The sequence below is a fragment of the Furipterus horrens genome, unplaced genomic scaffold (assembly GCF_987537825.1).
Source record: "Furipterus horrens unplaced genomic scaffold, mFurHor1.1.pri manual_scaffold_5, whole genome shotgun sequence".
Lineage (NCBI taxonomy): Eukaryota > Metazoa > Chordata > Mammalia > Chiroptera > Furipteridae > Furipterus > Furipterus horrens.
Window position 1 is genome coordinate 151561746 of NW_028327175.1, and position 21343 is coordinate 151583088.

The 21343-nt window shown below is 39.3% G+C and overlaps 1 protein-coding gene across 2 annotated transcripts in view; it reads right to left on the reverse strand.

Annotated features, from left to right (window-relative positions):
- Positions 1–21343, reverse strand: part of ANK3 (ankyrin 3) — a 501644-nt gene that overhangs the window by 135384 nt on the left and 344917 nt on the right. For both annotated transcript variants that reach the window (XM_090278064.1, XM_090278066.1), the window contains exons 11-17: positions 19727–19825; positions 17136–17234; positions 15286–15384; positions 12031–12228; positions 10282–10380; positions 9896–9994; positions 4337–4534 (exon numbers count right to left, since the gene is read on the reverse strand). In XM_090278064.1, the coding sequence (XP_090134190.1) occupies positions 4337–4534; positions 9896–9994; positions 10282–10380; positions 12031–12228; positions 15286–15384; positions 17136–17234; positions 19727–19825 (891 nt within the window). The remainder of the gene's footprint in view (positions 1–4336; positions 4535–9895; positions 9995–10281; positions 10381–12030; positions 12229–15285; positions 15385–17135; positions 17235–19726; positions 19826–21343) is intronic.

A 21343-nucleotide genomic window follows, 5' to 3' on the forward strand; every position in this document is an offset into this window, starting at 1 on the left:
ATATACTAGCATTGTGGCAACATTATCTGAAAGCTTAATGAAAAATCTCAAACACTCAGAAGTAGAGGGAATGGACGGAACTTTGTACTCATCACAGACTCAGCAATTAGCAAGGTTTTCCTACACTTGTTTCATTCAGCCCCATTTCCTTTTTTTCCTTTGCATAGTATTTTAAAGTAAATCACAGATATTATACCATTTCTCCTACATACTTCGGTGTTCATTTTAAAAAATAGATTTTTTCCAAAAATATGCAATTTTAATACATTACCAGTGGTACTAGCTTCAGCAAAAAGTATTAAAATAAAGATTGCTTACAAATTGAATTTTGATATATGATAATATTTTCTCCATTAAATATTAATACTCAAAACCGACATTTTCTATATGTTGTTTCTAGGTAAGAATAATGGCCTGTGAAATGTAATATAAATGCTACATCATGAGAATTTCCAGGTCATTTAGATGATGTATGGGTTTAAGGAGACTAGATATTTGGAACTGACTGTACCAAAGAAGATGCAGGCTACGCGACTGTTCTAATGGTAAAAAAAAAAAAAAAAAAAAAAAATCACTAAGACTATCTGTGGTGTTGTGAAGTATATTTTTTTGGTAAATAATAATTAAGAGAGAGTGACTTGGTGTAAGTGCTTCTAGATTATTTCCTTTCATCCATTACGAACACAGAAGTTAGTATCTGGAGGCCTTCCTTCTTCTGCTTCACTGTCAGTGCAGTGAGAACATCTTATTTTCAGAAGAAAGTACTGAACCAAGAGCAGCATCAGAGAGGATTCAGAACTCTCTAGATGCTGCACATTATTTATTTAGGGGTCGCTATTTTGTCAAGCAAATTACGGACTCAGGAAGGGTAATCCACACTTGACTTTTTAAATAATGTCTATAGAATTTTGGAGGAAATTCATGCAAACTGAACAGAGGGGAAACATGGAAAGGAGGACCCACTTGCACTCCATGAAAAGTATGCCAGGGCCCCAGTGCACCACCCAAGCACTGACATCATCACAGAACAATGATCCATGTTCTTTAGAGGAAACAAATATTTTCAGCTGTAACATTTTGTGAAAGTGTCACAGTCACCTATTCTAAGTTTTGAGACTTTTCAAAACTCTGAAGATACTTTACTGAGGGTTATCAGCATACTTGGGGACATGTCTTACTCTCTGTGTTCCCCTGCCTACATTCATGCGTGCTTTGGGTGTCCCACCTACCTGTGACACAGAGTCATTTCCAACTTTCTCAGGCTTCCTTCTCCCCCGTCTCACAAAGGGCCTCATTGTTACATTTATGTGCACACCTGCTCTATAAAGATCATCATAATCCTGTATTTAAACTCTGTTTTCTTGCCTGTCTTCCTCAAACCACTGTGAACTTGTTGAGGCAAATATCGTATGTTTAATCTCTATGTAACCACTGTCAAGTATTTAACTTTTAATCCATCTACTAATTGATGAAATCATAGGATGAAAGCAAACATCTTTTAGTTAAAACAGAATAAATTCAACAAAGAAAATTTTATTTTTATATTCATGACTTTGGTTAAAAAGATTTAAAAAAAAATAATGTGATGGTTGAAACAGCCCTGTTTGAGTTCAGAAATTATCTGTTAATCTTTTATGGGGGTATTAACCATAGTTCATTTAAAACATGGCGTTTAGTGGGAAAAGAGAACAGTGCCAAGTCAGAATAACAACTCTGTTGAATATTCTATTTGCTTTATAAAATACAGCCACTTGTGGTCTGCAAAATCCATGTGGGAATATAGCAACATCAAAAGCAAAAACAAAGCAAATCAGACACTAGCACTTTAGCAGTAAGTGAAGTCCATGGTCTCCTTTCCTTAAAATGGCAGGGAACTGCAGGTTACTAGTAAAGAAAGAAGTAAGTAAAACAATAAAGTGTTTAGTTCATCATAAATTTTCATGAAAGCTAATTTTTGTTGATATTTACTTTTCAGCAAGGAAATAGAGTCTAGCATTAAAAGGGAAGGTGGGATGGGTAGGTGGGAGGAGTGGAGGGATAGTAATTAAAATTTAAAACTGGTAGTTTGGGAAAAACTGAGAGAAAAACTGTCAGAGTTCTCTATTGGATCATCTGCTTGCACATCGGGGCTTCTGAAATATTTTATACAGAAAATGACAAGTGAGAAGGGGAAGCAAAGACTTACTAATGCCGTTGTACTAGATAGTTTCTTGGTTCTGTGAAGTTCTTAAGTTCTTGAAAGTCCCTAAAGTACTTTAAGTGCTAATGGGAAGCCAGTTGATCTGCTCTTTAAAATTTCTTTCTCTCTCTCTCTCTCTCTCTCTCTCTCTCTCTCTCTCTCTCTCTCTCTCTCTCTCTCACACACACACACACACACACACACACACACACACGAAGGTGGCTGGTGGTTTATTATGCATGTCTTTGTTCTTCAGAATTGCCTTATTGATGTCCAGTCTACCAAAGCAAACACTGACAAAAATCTTTCTAACATTTTTTAGTCTAAAAATATTCTATGATTCCAAGGTGAATTCAAGACTGGCTATATATATTCAAGACTGGAGATAACCATGTGACTGGAGTATTTTAAAGAAAAAAAATGTCAATCACACTATATTTTGGTATCAACCCTCCTGAAAACGTTAACCTGTTAACCGATTGTTAGTCTACACTGTAGGAGGATTAATGAGATATATTGCTCTGGGCTCACAAAAGAAAATAAAAAATCTACTCTAGTGGATGCCTGAATGGTCTTCCCCTTTGAGAAGGTCAGGTTCTCTACCTTATTTACATAAGTTGAATTTTTCAGCTAACTATAATGCTGGTTCATACATTGGTACTGAACCTTATAAAATTCAAAAGCTCAAACAAATCCTGATTATTATGACTATTTGACATTACTTTGTGATTCCCATTAATGCTGAGACATGAATTCCTAAAGGGGTGTTTAAAAAGATATGAGGAAAATCAAATGGATACACCAGAAAAAAAAAAAAAGAAATGAAAAAGGTATTTGCTCTATAATGGTCAAAAAGGATTTTGAAGATACTAAAACTACAAGAAATGTTTCCCTAGTCTCTTATGTAAGTCCTTTGTCTTACAGAATTTGTTAAATTACAACCTTGGGGATTCAGATTAGTGCAGAGTAAACTCTTTTCCAAAAATGTGCAAAGCTCAAAATGAATATGATTACTCCTTTCTCCTTAGAATGTGCTGTATGTTATCTAGTTCTTCCTCACGATGTTTCTGTGAGGTAAATACTGTCTTTATTTCCTAGAGGATGAAATGACGCTCCGAGAGCTCACATAACTCACCCAGATGACACATATCTAGTAGGAGTTGGATTTAAGATTGAAACCCTCTTTGATTCTAAAACACAGTCCACATATGTTAAAAATAATGAAATTACTTGTTATTTGTCACCATAAAACTATTCCTATGTTGAAACTCTACCTCAGTATCTGAGCTGGAGCCGAGAAATGCCACAGCTGTGCCACCACTAACTGGCAGAGGAAAAGCTAAATGCTGGGGAGTTTGGATTATGGAGAATTTGGAGGCATTCTTGTAGGGGTCTGTGTTGTTTGGAGACTTAGAAACATCTGTCCTGTGTATGGGCAGATCTCAGCCTCGTATTTAGAAGTAGTTAGCAAACCCAAATTCTCTCACATGTACAATGTGGGCTCAACTTTCACTGTGCTTCACAAAACCCTGATACTTTCTTCACTAATAATAAGAATGTCAAATATGAGGACAGAAGTTTGAAGAATTTTGGGAATAGTCTCTACAAGTTTCTCAGAACTGCCAACTAACATACAAAGACTGAACGTGTAAGCTAACAACCTTTCCAATCTATTGAATAAGATAGCTACCCTAAATTTCTGTTATTGAAATGAACTCTCTGAAGGCAGCACTGTTTCCAATTTCTTTCTGTAATCTAGGACTTAAACTGGGGCAGGCAAGGAGTAGGTGCCCAAGACATATCTACAGAATGCTACCATTTGCAACTCTTTACTTGCTACATTCTGGTGAGGTAACAATGCTGCTGTTTGAATTAACATTATAACAAAACTTCAAGTTCATAGATAAACTTTGTGGACTTCATTTACATGGCTGTATGCTACTTAACTGTACGATGTTGCAATTACTGACTTACCTTTCTCTTATGTTTAAACAGATTGCTTCCAATTTTTTACTATATTAAATAACACTTTGGTAAACATCTTGCAATATCACACTTTACACACCCTTCTGACCCAGATTTTTTGTTACTTCTTAATGACTTTTCTGGGAGCTGAGGTTTTGTTGTGTTGTGTGTTTTATAGAGAAAGAAGATTACCTTATTGCTCAGATTGACGTTGGCATTTCTGCTGAGGAGCAGTGACACCATGTCCACATGTCCTTCCTGGGCTGCAAGATGGACAGAAGCAATTCCTTGCCGGGTAACTGCATTTGCATCAGCACCATATTCCAGCAGAGTTGTCGCTATGTCCATCTGGTTCTTTTTGGCAGCGATGTGCAGTGGCGTATAACCATTCTGTCAACACGAATCACTTAGTCACGTGCCCAGTAATGAGATTAAAACGTGCGCAGTACATCTTCAAATAGTCTGCCTCTCTTTCTAGTGATTTTTTTCGGATGGTTTAAAAAAATTATGATTAAATAAACAAATACCAGTAAATTAAGCAGTGTCATTAATTTAGTGCCCTCATGTCTCCCACATCTGACCAGGGAAAATATACTTATAAACAGTTTAATGTAAGAGTCAGAGTACCACTGGTTTTACAAAAGAAATAAGGGGTTCCCTCTTCCGGCTAGTTATGTTAGTAGGTGCTCAATAATTACTTGCTTTATTTAAATTGAGGGTGAGAGGAAAACCTACTAGGAAACAGCAAACATATGGGGCATGTTCAGATCCATTATCCACCTTGAAAATCCCTTTGCTGGCCCTTTATTGCTTACCAGTTGAAATGTTTAATTTTTATGGTAGTGAAGATGCTATAATCTACTCCTATTTGATCCTCTTATTTGCCTCTTTCACTAAACTCCAGTTTCTATGCCATGCTTCAGCTGTACCAGTCCCCAGAACAACATACAGCTCATGTTTCTCTCTTGCCTACTCGACCAAAAATACTTTTCCCCAACATGCCCTCGGGGCTAGCATCTATCAATTGAAGATTTAGCTCAAGGGTCATACCCTCATGAAGTCTTTTACTTCCCCCTCCCCTCCTACACCTGTTCCCTACTTGACTGACTCCAATTAAAGTCCTGGAGATATTTAGTAGCTATCTTAGATATTTAGTAATATTTACTATTATTTACATATGTGTCTCCTCCTACTAAAATATAAATTTATTGCAGGCATGTATTGTGTTGTAGCTCTAGTATCTCACAGTGACTGGAGAATTCCTCAGAATTTCAGTCAAGCTTAGTAGAGCTTCCAGAACACTCTCTGATCCTTCTCTTGGCTGACTCTTAACGCTCAGAGGTATAGGCAGCCAAAGTCCTTTGACAAATTATTAATTAGCTGTGCCTCGGGAGCCTTCAGAGTCCTCTGTCCTGAGAAAGAAAGATCCCTAACCTTAGGGGACCTTGTCCTGGCTCACAGTCATATAACAGAAAGGCACAATTACATTTTGATATCAACATGAATCTGACTACATAAAACATGCCATAAAATTAGACTAATTTTTATAGACAAGGGGATTTAGAGAAAAAAATAGAATCTAAGGATTTATATTTGGGAATATGATCCAAATCCAGACAATGGATCATTCACAATCTTTCCAAGACACATGGGTGCATCAGAAACAACATGGGAGGCAGTGGGAGCTGCTGCCCCTTGATGGGCCAGTCTGAGGCAATTACTCACAAGTTAAACTCACTGGCACGTCCTAGTATGAGAACATTTTTCACTTGACTAATATGCTTTCTGTAATCAATTGTAGAGGGACAATTTAAGATGTTGGCTATTAACCCATGAACGTGGAAATGCCACTTCCAGACTTCTGAAACCAGCCTCTGCCAAATGTGATGAGCCAGGGTAGAAGAAGCGTTTATATCCCTATTTTTAGTTTTGACCTATTGCCATCTGGAAATGTTAGCTGACCTGGGAAGCATTTGGCCCACTGCTAGACACACCCTTCAGCAATCACCTTCAGAAACAAGAGCTTCTTCGGACTGGGTCCAACTCTACAGTGAGTGACAGGAGGGGGTGAGCTGTTACCATCCCCACCCCTGCATTAAAAGGGAAATTCACAAAGCAGTGCTAAAATGCAAAATCTGATTGGTCCACAAGTCTAACACAAGCTAATCAGAGTGGTAAAGGAAAGACAGAGTTTAGCTTCTTAATATGCATCTTGTCATTTTTTAAATTGCTTTTGCTACTGATATAATCTTCAAGTTGGTCACTTCTCAAACCCAAAGGCAGATCGTTAGCCTCTGATATGTGACAATCCTCTTCATTACTTCTAATTTCATGAAAAAATCCTGCATTCTAAAAGCACTTATTTAGCAAAGCTCTGGCATCTCTGTGATGCTTGTCAATTCCAGATGTGTTACTCATTATCACTCAGGGGCTTACTTGAGCTCCTTACCTGAGATACAAAGGAAAGTATAAAGCAAGGGGGAAAAAAAATCATGGTATTATTTTAGAAAGGAAAGTTAATTTTGAAAGACTTCAAATAATATATAGTTCATCTTGAGATCTATAATGGGATTTTCTAAATTTCCTTAGTTCTTTCTAGTTTCTAAAAAGTAAAATGATTCTTACTTGCCACACTAAAGGAATCAGATGCATTTATCAGAAGAGAAATAAAATAATGAGAGATTCAACAGTAAAAAAAATTAATCAACATTTTTTCCTCTTGATGTAGATGACAAAGTACTTGTGTGCTTTTGCTTTTCAAGATGAAAACAAAAGGAAATGTAATTTTGAATGACCAAAAGTAATAAATATACTTATACCACACTTAATATTTTTTTTCCAAGAATTTCACAGTCTCTGGCTGATCCATATTATCAGATATATATATATTCAGATATATATATATATATATATATATATATATATATATATTTTATGGAAAAGAAATCTGACAAAGAATATGTTCAGGCTCAGTATCCCTTCCACAATTAGTGCCCAGGTGATGCCTAAACTGAGGTCAGTCCTTTTGGACAGTATCTTCCTCAGGAAATAGATCAGGCTAAAATGGATTATAGAGGCCCATCTACTTTTTAGGAAACCACCATCACTCATTGCCTAAAACCCCATCATGTTTCTAGGACAAGTATAGCTAAGAAAATACCCAGTTAATATTACAAAAGAGAAGAAAGGGAGAAAAGAAAGTGTCACATACTCTAAGAACCAAGAATGTGAATTAAGGAAGAGTTAACATTGTCACTGCTGTCATATCCGTATGCTAATCATGCCCTTGTCCCTCATTTCTCACCATTGCCAGAATTCAGATATTCCTGAGCTCCCTGGAGTAAAGGAGGTTATTTGCCTACCCTGTATCTGTTCTCCCTCCTTCCTTAATTAAACTATTGTGTCATGTCCAGATGAAAACTACATTTCCCAGCGTCCCTTGCAGAAAGAAGTGGCCAATGAGATGTAAAGAGAAATGGCTGGGTGTAGCTTCCAGGAATACCCTATTGTTTGTCTTTCCAGCCTGTTGCTTCAAAAGGGACCAGCAGACAGAGCAACAAAAACCCCTGGAGGGAAAAACCAAAAGACTGCCTATCTCTTGACTGTTTATGACATGAGCAAAATTCACTCTCAACAGTTTAAAACACTGTGCTAGGAAATGAAGCTGGTGCTAACGGATGAAGCCACCTTTGCTCAGGCAGTTTCATCCAAGTGTAAAGAAAGCTCCTGACCAGGATCCCAGCCCCTGGAAGTGGGGGGAGCTGGAAATGCAGCCGAGATGGCATCAGAGAGGCTCCTCTGGAGGCAGCTGTGCTGCTGGAATGAGAAGGAACAGGCCCTTAGACATGCCGGTGCTCAAATGATTGTCAAAAATGTGCCTAAGGCTAGGGGGCTGTTGTAAGGAATTTGTTCAGTGACTGCTTTTTTAGCTCTTTGTCATAAATGTTTTGCAGATACAAAACCATGAATACAAAGCCTTGTTGACAAATTTAAAGCTAAAAAATCAACTACAAATATATCAACTTATTGACTTAAGAGTTATTTGAGGTTGGAAAGGGGGATTGGATTTATTGTGTTGCACTTGTTATTTTATAATGCTTGTCAGTTCTAAAGTGCTTGGCACTAGTGTGTCAAAGTTATTCTCATGTGAGAAATAAATAGTTCACTTATTAATTATTTACTGATTGTCTATCCAGAACTTGTGGCTATTTATAATGTATTTTAAAAAGTGGCCCTGGTTCAAAGGGATATTAAAATGAATTGAAATGAAATGGACAGGTATTAAATTTATAAATTTTTATCATTTAAAACACTGTGCTAAAATATACATAAAAGTCACCATTTTAATTATTTTAAAATATATTAAGTACATTGACATTGTTCTGCAACAATTAGCACCATCCAGCTCCCATATGAAACTCTACCCACTAAACACGAACTCCCTGTTTTCTCCTCCCCTCAGGCCCTGGCAACCTACATTCTACCTTCTGTTTCTCTATAAGAGACATCACATAATATTTGTCCTTTTGTGCGATGGGCATATTTTTCTTAGCCTAATGTCTTTGAGGTTCATCCATATTGTATCAAGTGTCAGAGCTTCCTTCTTAGGGCTGAATAACACCCCTTTGTATGAATCGTCTACACTTTGTTTATCTATTCACCCTTCATGGGACACTTGGGCTGCTCCCACCTCTTGACTATTGTGAATAATGCTATTTTTTTTCTTTATTTTTAAAGACATAGTTTTCTAAAAATTCAAGGTGTGGCTTTTTTATTAGAAACAATGTCAGAGTCTGAAATTATGGGATTTGAAAAGCTGCATTTAGAGGCAAAGCAAAGTTGGGGGCTTGATTTTGAATTATAGATTTTATAGGGTATAATTCTGGATAGGATGGAGCAGGAAATGTTTGAGAAAGACATAAAAAGTGGTTCTGAGGAGAAATTCCTGTCACAAATAACATATTCTCTTGATGGAGAAGGCACCTAAAACTTGTTCTCTTGAAGTATCCAAAGTAATCTAAAACAGCCCAAGTTCATTGATCTGTGTGTACAAGAGATTTGATCTAAACACCAAAGTCTAAAGAAGATCATTGTAGCTTCCCCAAAGTGGAAGAGTAAAGCAAAGATATAAAAAACAGATTTTAAAATAATGCTATTGAAGTTCCTTCAACCAATAATGTTTAGTGAAAGAATTGAACAGCATTTAGATTGTGGCTTGTATTATTTCAATGTTCTTGATCACAGCCACTTGCTCAACAATAGAAAACTCACTAAAGCAATAGAACTCTATTTACCTCTCTTTCAATAAACTTTTCTTTATGACCTGCCTCTCAAAGCCAAATGTCAGAGTGATAAGAAAGCCATATACTCTATGCATCTCTTTTCTGGCAAATCTAGGTTGTCTACTGCTCAAAAATACCTTAACAATAAGAATAATGATTCTTTTTAGCAATATTAAAAACACATAAACATAACCTTATAAACTTGCTAAACAGTATTTTGTCTTCTCCCAGTCTCTAGATGTCCTGTGTTTTCAAGGTAAATTGATTGACAAGTAAATATTTATTGAGCATCTACCACATGAGTTGGGTTAATAGCTGAAGGCACAGATTTCCTAGGGACTTATATTTCTGTGATTTTTAGGTGGTATATAAAATGGGAGGGTGCTACAGACAATCCCAAAGTGGAAGTGAATATAGAGATGGATGGACACTGCCCATCAGTGTCCTCATGCCGTTGAATAACAGGTACCTTTGCAGCCGCATGAGGTGAGGCTCCTTGGTCCAAAAGCAGAAGGGCCACTTTCTGATTATCATAATGTGCAGCTACATGCAGTGGAGTTAGCCCGCTCTGAAAACACGTGCAAAAACAACAACCAGTGTCAACAGTGTCTTAACATTAGAGGCCTAGATTTAGGAGATGGGGTTAGATTGGATACAACACAGCGTGTAATTTACATTCCAGTTTCCACAACACTTGGACCTCAGCATTCACCTCCTATTTCTGAAGCATTCTTCGTCCTATGAGACTTAAATATGGTTCACTTATAATTTAGGTGGCTGTTGGTGAATATTAGCAAGTGCTTGCTTTGTTATCATGGAATTGGCCTGTAACACAGGTGGCTGATGACCTCATACCTTCCCAGCAGCATCTGGAGATGCACTCTTCTGCAGTAGGAGATTGGCTACTTCAAGCTTTCCATACTTTGCTGCCACATGGAGGGGTGTAAATCCTTTCTGAAAAAAGAAACATAAAAATAATGAATGATAGAACTGACACAGAGACATCGCTTTTATGAAACCAACGAATTATTCTAATGATGATCAGTTAAGCCTGCATTTAAGAACCATAACTGGTAGATAACAGTTAAAGAGTCTCCTTACCAACAAGGAAGAACAGGATATTTCTTTTTTTTTTTTTTTTTTCTGTCTGCTGATTGAACAACAGGCCACTGATGCTGGGACTAATCAGTCATCTGATCAAGACGAAGTTGGATCTGGGGCTTATTCTAGGGCCATTTTGGGATTTCACATTCTAGCAAGAATAGGTTTCAGAGTCCCAGGTGCAACTTGGATTTGGTGGGCTCAAGTACATCCTTTAATCTTAGAGTGGAGCCTTTTTCTTCCCCTTTGGCTCCCACATGTATACATATATCTTTGTGTTTGTTCCAGTCTTCAAGAGCGGAAGCCAGAGACTTTCACACCTTAGCCATCACAGGGGCAATGAATAAACACCACATGGTTCTAGTGCAATAAATATGTAGAGTTGAACACTGAGTTTGAATAGCTAATCTCCCTTGCTCTCAACTCCTACAAGGATCTGGGAATCAACCTGTCAGTCAGCAAGTACTGTTAGGGAGGGTCCTGAGCATGAGATAGGGACTGCAGGGTCATCAACATCAACCTCATGAGATTATAGCCAACGAGAGCCAATGGCAGCTGGCTTGGTGGGAGGGCTGGGGCACTCAAAAACCCATCACCATTACTCTGCTGCACACATTAAATGAGATCCAAGAAGTTACAGCTCAACTCTACTGAATAGCCTTAAGAATCATAGGGGATGAAGTTTGAGGTAGTCATCATTTTTTTTTTTTTCAGATAGTGTGTCAAGTATTTTTAATTACTGTAATTATCTTGTGCATTCTCTAATGCTTCTTCTCTGCACCCAATTAAGAGAGTGCAACACCATTTCTAGCTAAGATATGCTGTAGGCCAACTCATCTTACTATCATGCTCACAAGGTTTACAAAGTATCATGAGAAAAACTGAGCTCTAAATTTTGCATTCTGCAGCTGCAGAGCAATTGTGTGAACTATTATCACTCTAAGGTAACAGAGTTGAGGTTAAAAAAGCAAATCAAACCATGAATCAGACAGGGCAATAATAACAAAAGACACAACAACAACAAACAAAAAATAACTCAAGAAAAATTCTCCTGATTTGAAAGTATTAGTAAAGTATCAACCAAGTGAGCTTTGATAATGAAGTTTGTATACGTGGCCTTTGCTAGAGAAATCTCTGGCTGTGTTTTTAAACCACCATTTAAATGTATCAAATAACATGCAAGAAATATCTGACTCTAGATATCAATACATTTTCATTAGAAGATAATGCATTGAGAAACTTAAGCTAGACAAGCCAGACACTCAGACAAACACAAACTTACACATACCCTAAACTACCCTCCCCCACACCAGGGCTTTGCTGACCATGTTATGACTACCCTGGGATCCCAAGAATAAATGGTGTTGTACAGCCTTTGTACCAATTACTGGGATAGTAAGGAGGATGAATTTGGAGAACACAATAGGAATTATAAAAACACATTGGGAATTGTAAGGAGGATGTATCTGGGGCAGAGCAGGATTCCAGGACTTGCTTTCATACCTTTGTTGTTATAGATAAAGATGCGCCATGATCCAGAAGGAATGCAGCTACGTCCTCATGCCCTTCTCGGGCTGCCAGGTGGAGTGGAGTGTAGCCAGAAGTCGTGGCTGCATTTGGAGATGCTCCTTGCTGCAACAGCTGTTGTACGATATCTGCCTTCCCGAGTCGGGCAGAAATGTGCAGAGGGGTTTGGTCATCCTAAATGGCAAGGCAGAAATGCAAGGTTAATTAACTGACAAAAGAATAGTGTTGTCGTGAAACATTTAACAAACTGCTTGGTATCAGAGGCTAAAGTTAACTCTTTCATTCAATACTAAAAAGAATCTCATTTACCTTTTCTTCAAGGTTCAGAAAGGTGGAGGTGGTAGATCTAAGCTCCTTAATCACCCTTCTACTAAACTATTAATATGGAAGTATGAGAGACAATTCTATCTAGAAATTATTCCCATTAGCACCTGCTTTATATACTTTATCAGTTTTTAATGTCTAATGACTCTTTTTTTGGGACATAAGGAACTGTATCCTGGTAAACCTCAAATACCTGGGAGAGAAATCACACTTCCACCAGTTATTATTCACTCATGTGAATTATTTTAGTGGTGCTGCCTTCCTATTGCCAAAAGCTGTGGAAGAGCAGGGCAGTATAGGGGTGCACAGGTACACCAGTGAAATGGCTCCCAGCCAAGAGGACCACGGGGGCTGAACGCCAGCCTACCCACTGCTTGCCACACTGTGCATCCTAGGCTGCATCTGCCTGAGTGGAGGGGTACCTTATACACTTCCCCCAAAGGCATGAGGTATCACTAAGCCCTGCATCCTCATCCCCAAGTGGGAGGGGGGCCTGTTCCTCATTTGCCCAAAGATGCCTTGTGGTGCTCCGGAGACAAATCCCCTCCTCGAACATGAAAAAGTTCAGGTAAATACTTTACGCAGGGAAGGTAGAGACAAGAGGGTACAGCACAGGACACTGCTTTAGAAAGGTAAGGAGGATGAGAGTCAAGGATAGCACGGGGTCAAACACAAGGTCAAAGCAAGTTCAAAACTTTCTACTACATTGCTAAGAGGAAGCACAAGAAGAGTGAGGGAGGTACACAAGGAAGAGGAATACTGAAAACAGAAAAGGATAGTTGCCAAAGAAAAATTCCATAAAACTCTACAACTGCCACTACTAAATAGGTACTGAGTACCTACATGTCCCAGGCTCTTTTTTAAGTACTCCACCTACCTTATGTCATTAATCATCACAACAATCCTATGAATTGCAACTATGACCACTCTCCTTTTCTCCATGAGGAAACTAGAACAGGACACGTGGCATAGAATTGTTAATTAACCTGCCCAACATTACATACAGCTAGTACACAGTGGCCCAAGATTCAAACCCAGGCAGTCTGGCTCTTAACTATGCTACATACTCCCTACTTAACAAATTGATGATGATAATTCCCATCCTCAATTTCAGTTTGCGGGTAAAACCACTCCTTTCACACAATGCTTGATATGTAATAACAACACTAATAAGTGTGAGTTTTCTTATATTCCATGGTAGAGTACAGCCTCTCTTAACTATTCTGCTTAACTGATTAAGTGGATTAACCAATATTCTCTAGATCAGTGGTTCTCAACCTTCCTAATGCTGTGACCCTTTAATACAGTTTCTTGTGTTGTGGTGACTCCCAAGCATAAAATTATTTTCGTTGCTACTTCATAACTGTAATTTTGCTAATGTTATGAATTGTAATGTAAATATCTGATATGCAGGATGTATTTTCATTGTTACAAACTGAACATAATTAAAGCATAGTGATTAATCACAAAACAATATGTAATTATATATGTGTTTTCCGATGGTCTTAGGTGACCCCTGTGAAAGGGTCGTTCGACCCCCAAAGGGGTTGCAACCCACAGGTTGAGAACTGCTGTTCTAGATGAAGGGTCAGAAAACTACAATACAATCTAGAGGCCAAATCCAACCTGTGTTTGTAAATAAAGTTTTATTGGAACCCAGTCAAGCTCATTTGTTTCCGTATTGTCTGTGGGTGCTTTTGGCTCTACAGTGGCAGGGTTGAGCAGCTGTGAAAGCAGTGCTGAATCCCTCAAAGCCTAAAATATTTACGATTAGGCCCTTTACAGAAAAAGTTTGCTGACCTTTGTTTCTATATAGATTCTCTATGAAATCCACCAACTGGTGCCATAGAACACTGGACACTCAAGGTTGTGGTCTGCTGTGTAGAATGTCACAACCTTTGTGTCCACCTGCAGATTTCACGCTTACAAAGGTCTAGGTGTGTTCATTCCCACAGAAGTATGTGTTCACTAGTTACTTTACTAATTTCTATTATATTTGTACTAACTACTTTAATTATACAATAAATATGTTAACAGGTAAGACACAAGTGTGAAAAGAAAGGTTTTATTTTCTCCTAAGAATACTGAGTTGAAAGCGTTGGAGCCTTGGCAGATATTGAGTAAAAACAATTATGATTTAACTAGATATGGGTCAGACAGCTGAATACTCTGACTGCTTCACAAATGTCCCAGTTTCTTCTCAACCCAAAACTAGAACCTACAGATCATGTAAATAAGTAATAGCAAATAAATATACATTTATGCACTGTAGGTTAAAATGAAATGATGAAGGCATTTCATGTTTGACAATCTCTGACCTGAATTGCCATTTTGATAAACCAGAACAACTACACACCCCCAGCAGTGACAGATGAGTTGGTTCCTTCTGGCGGCTAAAGGCCCGGCAGAGAATGAAGCATTCTAATTTTACCCTGAAGTTCTATGAGTCTTGGGGTTTACTGTGTCACAACTTGTAATGAAAGAGTAAAAACTTCCTTTTTCTTTTTGTGGCTGTGACAGCTGACATGCATGTTGACCCAAAGAGCTCAATTATGCTTCCAAATGGTGCTCGTTCTAGAAGCTTTGTGCCTAGGCCCCTCTCTATATGGTGCGAAGAACTATGGGCCAAGTCTAGGTTGACTTCTTAATCTGTTCAGAACCAGCAACGTGTCAAGGACACAAAGTTCTTTCTGGCACAAGGTGCCTGTTCTATTTAATTCTGTTAAATAATTGAATGGACAAATGAGGAGTTTTTTACAGCATTGCTTGAGTAGAGACTTTCCTCAGTGGAGGTTGTTCACTACTTAAGAAAAATATTCTTGAAAGACAGCATGCATTTGTTTAAAGGTTTTATTGAAATCAAGGGTTTTCCCCTCAATAGCAAATGCTTTCATGTACTGCACGTACCTTAGCTTTAGCTTCTACCTGCGCTCCATCTTGCACCAGGTACCGCACGACCTCAGCTTGTCCCGAGCGCGCAGCCATGTGCAGCGCTGTCTCTCCTCTCTGGGGGACAGGAGTCAGAGTAAGTTAACTGCAGCTCTGAAGAAGAGTGGTGTGTTTTATTTGCATGAAGCTTATGACGTAGGCTTATTTTTTTTTAAATAAAAAAGTCCCAAACACTTCCTTATGGAAAACAAGGAGAGAAAGGAAATGGAATACACAAGAATTTCAGAGGAACCTGATCCCTGATGGAAGGGCTTTGGTATAACCCTAGGGAGCCTGGTCATCAACAGTATCAGAAGTGTTGTTCAGTAATTTTCAGTGTGTCCTCACAGAGGGCTGAAAGGGGAATGCTCACAGGGGCCAAGATGAAGGGTAAAAGAGCGACGAGGGCAGGTGTGGAGGGCTCAGGAGAGAGCCCTGGCCCCGCCCGCGGGAGGCAGCCACTCCCTGACCTCTGCAGGCTGCCGTGGAGCTGGGCAGGGTGCCAGCTGCATCATGGCACAGCTTCCTAGTCAAAGGGAGTGGCAGTCTCGGTATTTGTGTACCCTTCATGCTTACAAAGACCACAGAGTCAGGGCTGAAAACAAAACAAAACCAAAATGCTGCACGGGCCAAACAGACACACATGAGGGCCAGACTTGCTGGCTGTTGGTCTGTGTTCTCTGCTTTATCTCAACAGAGCAGCAGTCTAGTCTTCAGGCATTATCCCAAGGGGTTATTTTCTTTGTTACTGAACCCCCTCACCTACCCCTCCATTTCACCTAGGAGACTTTAATCCGGATTATTTATATAACAATAAAAAATGCAATGAAAACAGTATAAAATATGGATATATAGAAACAAAGTCATGAAAATCAAATATATTGTCACACAAGTGAAATATAACAAAGACACATTTCACACATAACTTGCTCATGTATTTGCTGGAAAGGCCTTGGGGGTGTAGCTGACCATATTACCCAGTGTCTTCGGTATTAAGGAAACCCTTCTCTGTCCATGGGGTTAGCACCAGGAAGGACTGTATCGCAGCTGAGAGGCTGGTCTACTCCTGTCTGTGGATGTGCTGATTCCAGTGGCTGGTAGAGAGCCCTACTGGTGGCATACCCTCAGGGTCTGTGTGCAGGGAACTTATGGCTTGCTCTTTCTGGGCCAGAATGGTGCTTGTTTTATTTTTACTTCTTTGGTATTCATAAGTCCAACCAATGTTCTTATTCTGTGGTCTGGTGTGCTAATACTAATGTGATGTCAAATTTAAAAACCTGTAAAACAATGTCAAATGCCACATGCAGATCTAGAATGATTAGCTACTCCTCCTATATTTATCCTTAAGTGAGTCTCATGGTCCTGCAGAGTGATGCTTAGTGTGAGAAAACAGCATCATTTGATAATCTATGAACTGAGCTCCATGGGTTTGCTAGACGTGGTCAACACAGGCCACAGAAATTACTCTGAAGTTACTTGAAATCACAGTAATGATAGTGTTTAAATCACCTTCTCAACACGTAACACTTCTTAATGCTTTCATTGCAAAGAAAATTTCTCTCCCTCCATAAAAACTTTATTTTTAGATGCATAATATCCAGCAGTAATGTACACAGTTCATAAGTCCTAACAATTAGTGACCCCCTAGTGACTGAATGGATCTCACCTTCAAAGTAAAGGAAACCACAGGTGTTCTCAAATTCTGTCCTTTTAAGTAGTAAATTAAATAGTAATTAATTTACTTATAACAAAAAAATGTAGATAAGAGAAACCTTTGCCAGTTTCTTAAATGCTCACAATTCGACCTTCTGTGTTAAAAGAATACTTACCACGTTGGTGGTGTTGGGTGAGGCTCCATGATGCATTAGCTGCGATACGATATTTACATGCCCCATGAAGGCAGCAACATGGATTGGGGTAAGGCCCGACTGGGGGGACAAAGAGGGAAATGTAGGTTTGTTTTCTAATCATTAAAACAGTTTCTCTGTTTGCCTGCCCATCTGCCTCCTGCCATCCATCCATCCACTTATTTTAAGATACTCAGTTTATTGATCAGATGAGAAAACATCTAGACAATCACTATTATGCCAGATTCCCTCATGCAAGTTCCATGATTATGAAAGACCTGTGTAATAGCCATTAAAAAAGAAAAAAAAATTCACACATTTTATATAGTTCTATGGAAACAATTTAGAGAGAAATAACTTGAAGGTTTTCCCCCTTTGTTATTAAACTTTCGTTACCCATATGGCTATGTGTGTGTGTGGTGGGGGAAGGGGTGGCAGAGAGGGGAAGATGTGTTAGTAAAAATTTGACTTTTATTTCAAATCCTGCTCTGGCCTTCACCAAGAATACCCATGCATTCAGAATAAACTCATTATATTACACGTGAAAGAGTACAGAGCTTAACACAAAGCTGTCCCTCTAATAAATGAGCAAATCAGCATTAATGGTCTCAATTACTTAATTTTTAACTATAGGAATATTATAAATTAAGGTGATACAGTTTAAGGTAAATATTATAATGAGCGCTAGGTTAAACCTCAATTGTTAAATTTGCTTCAAAGCCTACACACACATATACACAATCCATAATAGTTCTGCTTTTTATATGAAATTATTCCATTTTAAGTTTTTCAGAATATAATTCCACTTACAACATTCTAATTTGGTAAAATATTTTAAAATGGCCAGAAAAAACTGACTTGTTTTTCAAAAAAGAAGAAGGAGATAAGAAATCTCAACAGATATTTGAAAAATGTCACACACACACACACACACACACACACACACACACACACAAGGCAAAACGAATTCTCTATTATAAAAGTTAGGTAAAAGACTGAAGAGGAAGAATTCTGGTTGCCCATACTTCAAACAGCAGGAACTGAGGAAAAAGGGGAAAAGGAGAATTTTGTTATAACTTGGAGCCTTTTTTCCATCGGCAGGGGAGTAGTCGCGATGTGGGCAAGGTGAAACTGTCCACAGGTGTAAGGCATTGCTCAGAGCTCGTAGGGAGCACAGGGCTGGCTGGCAGCGTGACCTTCTCCTCCCTGGCTGCCATGCACCGAGAGTGAAAACAAAAAAGCGTTGCCATGCGCTGGGAATAAACTCATTACTTTATAATTAACATAACAGGGTGCCTCCCATGAAGCCGTAAGACTGATAAAAGAATAAATCAGTATTAACATTTTCAACCATTTAATCTTTAAAAAATTGTGAGTGTTACAAATCAAGACAAGTATTTCAGTTGCAGATAAGAGACTGAGGTAATGCAATAATCACTAGACTAGACTCAATTTTTACGTTTGCTTCAAATCCTATCCTCTTAATGGATGCATACAATAAACCTTTACTGAATGATCTCCTATGGGCCAGGCATTGTGGGCATATAAACACCAGTAAGACTCAAGCGTGCCTGGAAGGAGCATGAAGGGGGCTAGCTGGGTCATAAGTAACCCAGCTGAATCAGTGCTTTGATGAAAATAAGCACAGGAGTAGGGGATGGTCCCAGGAGGAGCTCCTAGACCAGGCCAGGGTGGAGGGAAGGTTTCCTAGAGAAGGTGGCCCAGATTTGCTCCCAGAGGGTGTTCAGGGTTAGCCTGGGAAAGAGGGTGTGCGGCATGTGGAGGGTTAAGGGAGATGGAGGTGAACGAAAGGGTGTTCAGTCTAGGGAGGTGTCGATGGCCAGAACCCGCAGAGACCAGTGTGCTATGATGGGATGAGTCTGGAGGGCAGATGCCAGGCTTCTTTGCTCTATTGAAGGCTCAGCCCTGATTCTGATGGGTCTTTTTTCTGAGTCCTGTGTTGGTTTGTACAGAAGAAACCTAGAGCTAGTCCTTCATTAACTTTGGCAACTCTGTGTTTCATTAACTCTGAGGTTTTACAGAGAGTAATCCTTAGGTTAGAAACACACAGAGGTTGTATTTTGCAGGGTGTCTCAGCCTTAGCACAGTTGGCATTTTGAGTCAGATAATTCTTTGTGGTGGAAGGTTGGCTGGTACATTGTGAATGGTTTAGTAGCATCTCTTGCCTCTATCCCCTAGATACCAGTAGCACCACCCAGTTGTGACAACCAAAAGTACCTCCAGACATTGCCAAATGTCCCTTGGTGGGGCAAAATCGCCCCAGGCTGAGAAGCATTGCATTATAGGATTTCATATAAATCATGTCTTCAGTGAGAGTCACTTTCTCTGGAGTGTGAAGCTTGTATTTGAGGCAATGCTCCTAGTCATGGTGCTGTATCCACACTGACCCACCCCCAGTCTTGTCAGCGCTCCTTAGGACTGGTGGCCCCTTGGGTGACAGGCTCAGAAAGTGGTCTGTGACAATGACACATAGCAAAACTCACTGTCATCAGGAATAACACTGGGCTATACGTTCAGTACCTGGGGACCCCAGAAATCCTATCTCCTCTCACCTCGGTTACAGCTTGGATGGATGCACCGTGTTTCAGAAGGAGTTCCATTACTTTAATTCGATTCTTCTTGCAGGCAATATGAAGAGGGGTAAAGCCATTCTGCAAGGAACAGAGACACATACCTACTTGAGTACATTCTACCGAAATCCAGTTTGTGTGGTAACATATTTTAGCTTAAGTGATGTTCTGTAAAGATGTGGAAGTGAGCAGTAACATGTGGTGCTAAACAGGATGTAAGTTCTTTCTGGAAGCACAGGTAGGCTAGTGGGTCCTAGGAACCCAAGGTGCCCTGGTAAATGCGAATTTTTGGTCATAATCCCTGGGATCTAAGGCAGAATGGCCATGCTATTTCTTTAGATTATTTCACTTTGGAATCACTCTTCCAAATAATATCTCCCTCCTCTACCTCATTTCAAACACAGACTAAAAACAGCTGGCCCAGGCACTTGTTCTCAAAGCTAAAACTTCACCAGTGCCTCTTCCAACTTCTCTGCTACATTTTAGGGAGACTACAAGACCAGTCCTAGAATGTTTTCATTCCTTCCAGCTTTAAGATTTAAGCACGTGCTTACTCCAAGGAAGCAGAAAGTTAAACAACCCCACATTATTTGGGTCACTTGGTTTAATGTTTAATCTGATAAAAGGACTTGCTTTTCAACAAATCACCTACCAAAATGTACTGCCTCATAACCAAGACCATGGAACATATTTTCGTCACCACAGAGAGCTACAAAAATATAAGGGTCCACTGTAAAAGCTTAGGTCAAAGTCATGGCAGGTGCTTCTGTGGACATTGTGAGCCCATTTGCTGGCCATAGTCCATGCCAGGATGACTGGCTGCAAGCTTCGTATCTTGTGAAATCTTCAGTCAGAGGAAAATGAGAGTGCGAGCCCACACCCTGTTTTAAGGCTTTTTTTCTTCTATGGAAAATGAGTCATGATTGCTAATCTATTTCCCTCCCTTCTCAGAATTTAAATCTATGCCTGATATACGGGGCAGGTCAACAGCTCTTGAAATGCTGCCCTGATAAAGGCTCTTAGCATGACCAGGGGCACGCAGCTGCCTGGGGTCTGGAGGGCTCCTCCCTCCCCGTTCTCTTCTGCCCACTCAGAATTTCAGAGCCGGCACAGCATGATCCATCTGGCTAGGGAGACCGACCGCAGCAGCAGGAACGCAGCAGAGACCCTTCCTAAAACGGCTGATTGGATGACAGCCTTTACCTCAAAATTACTCGTAAACTCACATGTTCTCCCTAGCATTTGGTGATTTATTTTTTCCTAAACATGGGTGCTTCTTCTGAACTAAAGTGAAATGACTTACTAAATTGGGACCATTTATTTTTCTAAGACAACAAACACCCTCTTGCTGAGAAAACCAAACTATGATACTGAGCTAGGATTAAAATAGCAACTCATTTTTGGAGTCAAGACTACAAACCCGACCAAAATGTAGATTTGTGTCGGTAGGAAATGTAGATGACAGGCAACGTTTCATTAACTCACATGGCTAACATAAAATTTCAGCTCATAAATTCCTAGACGTTTCATGTTTAAGGTAAAGTTTTAGTTTTGTTTTGTTTTTGTTTCTGTCATTTTGCCTCAGAATAAAAGTTTAAT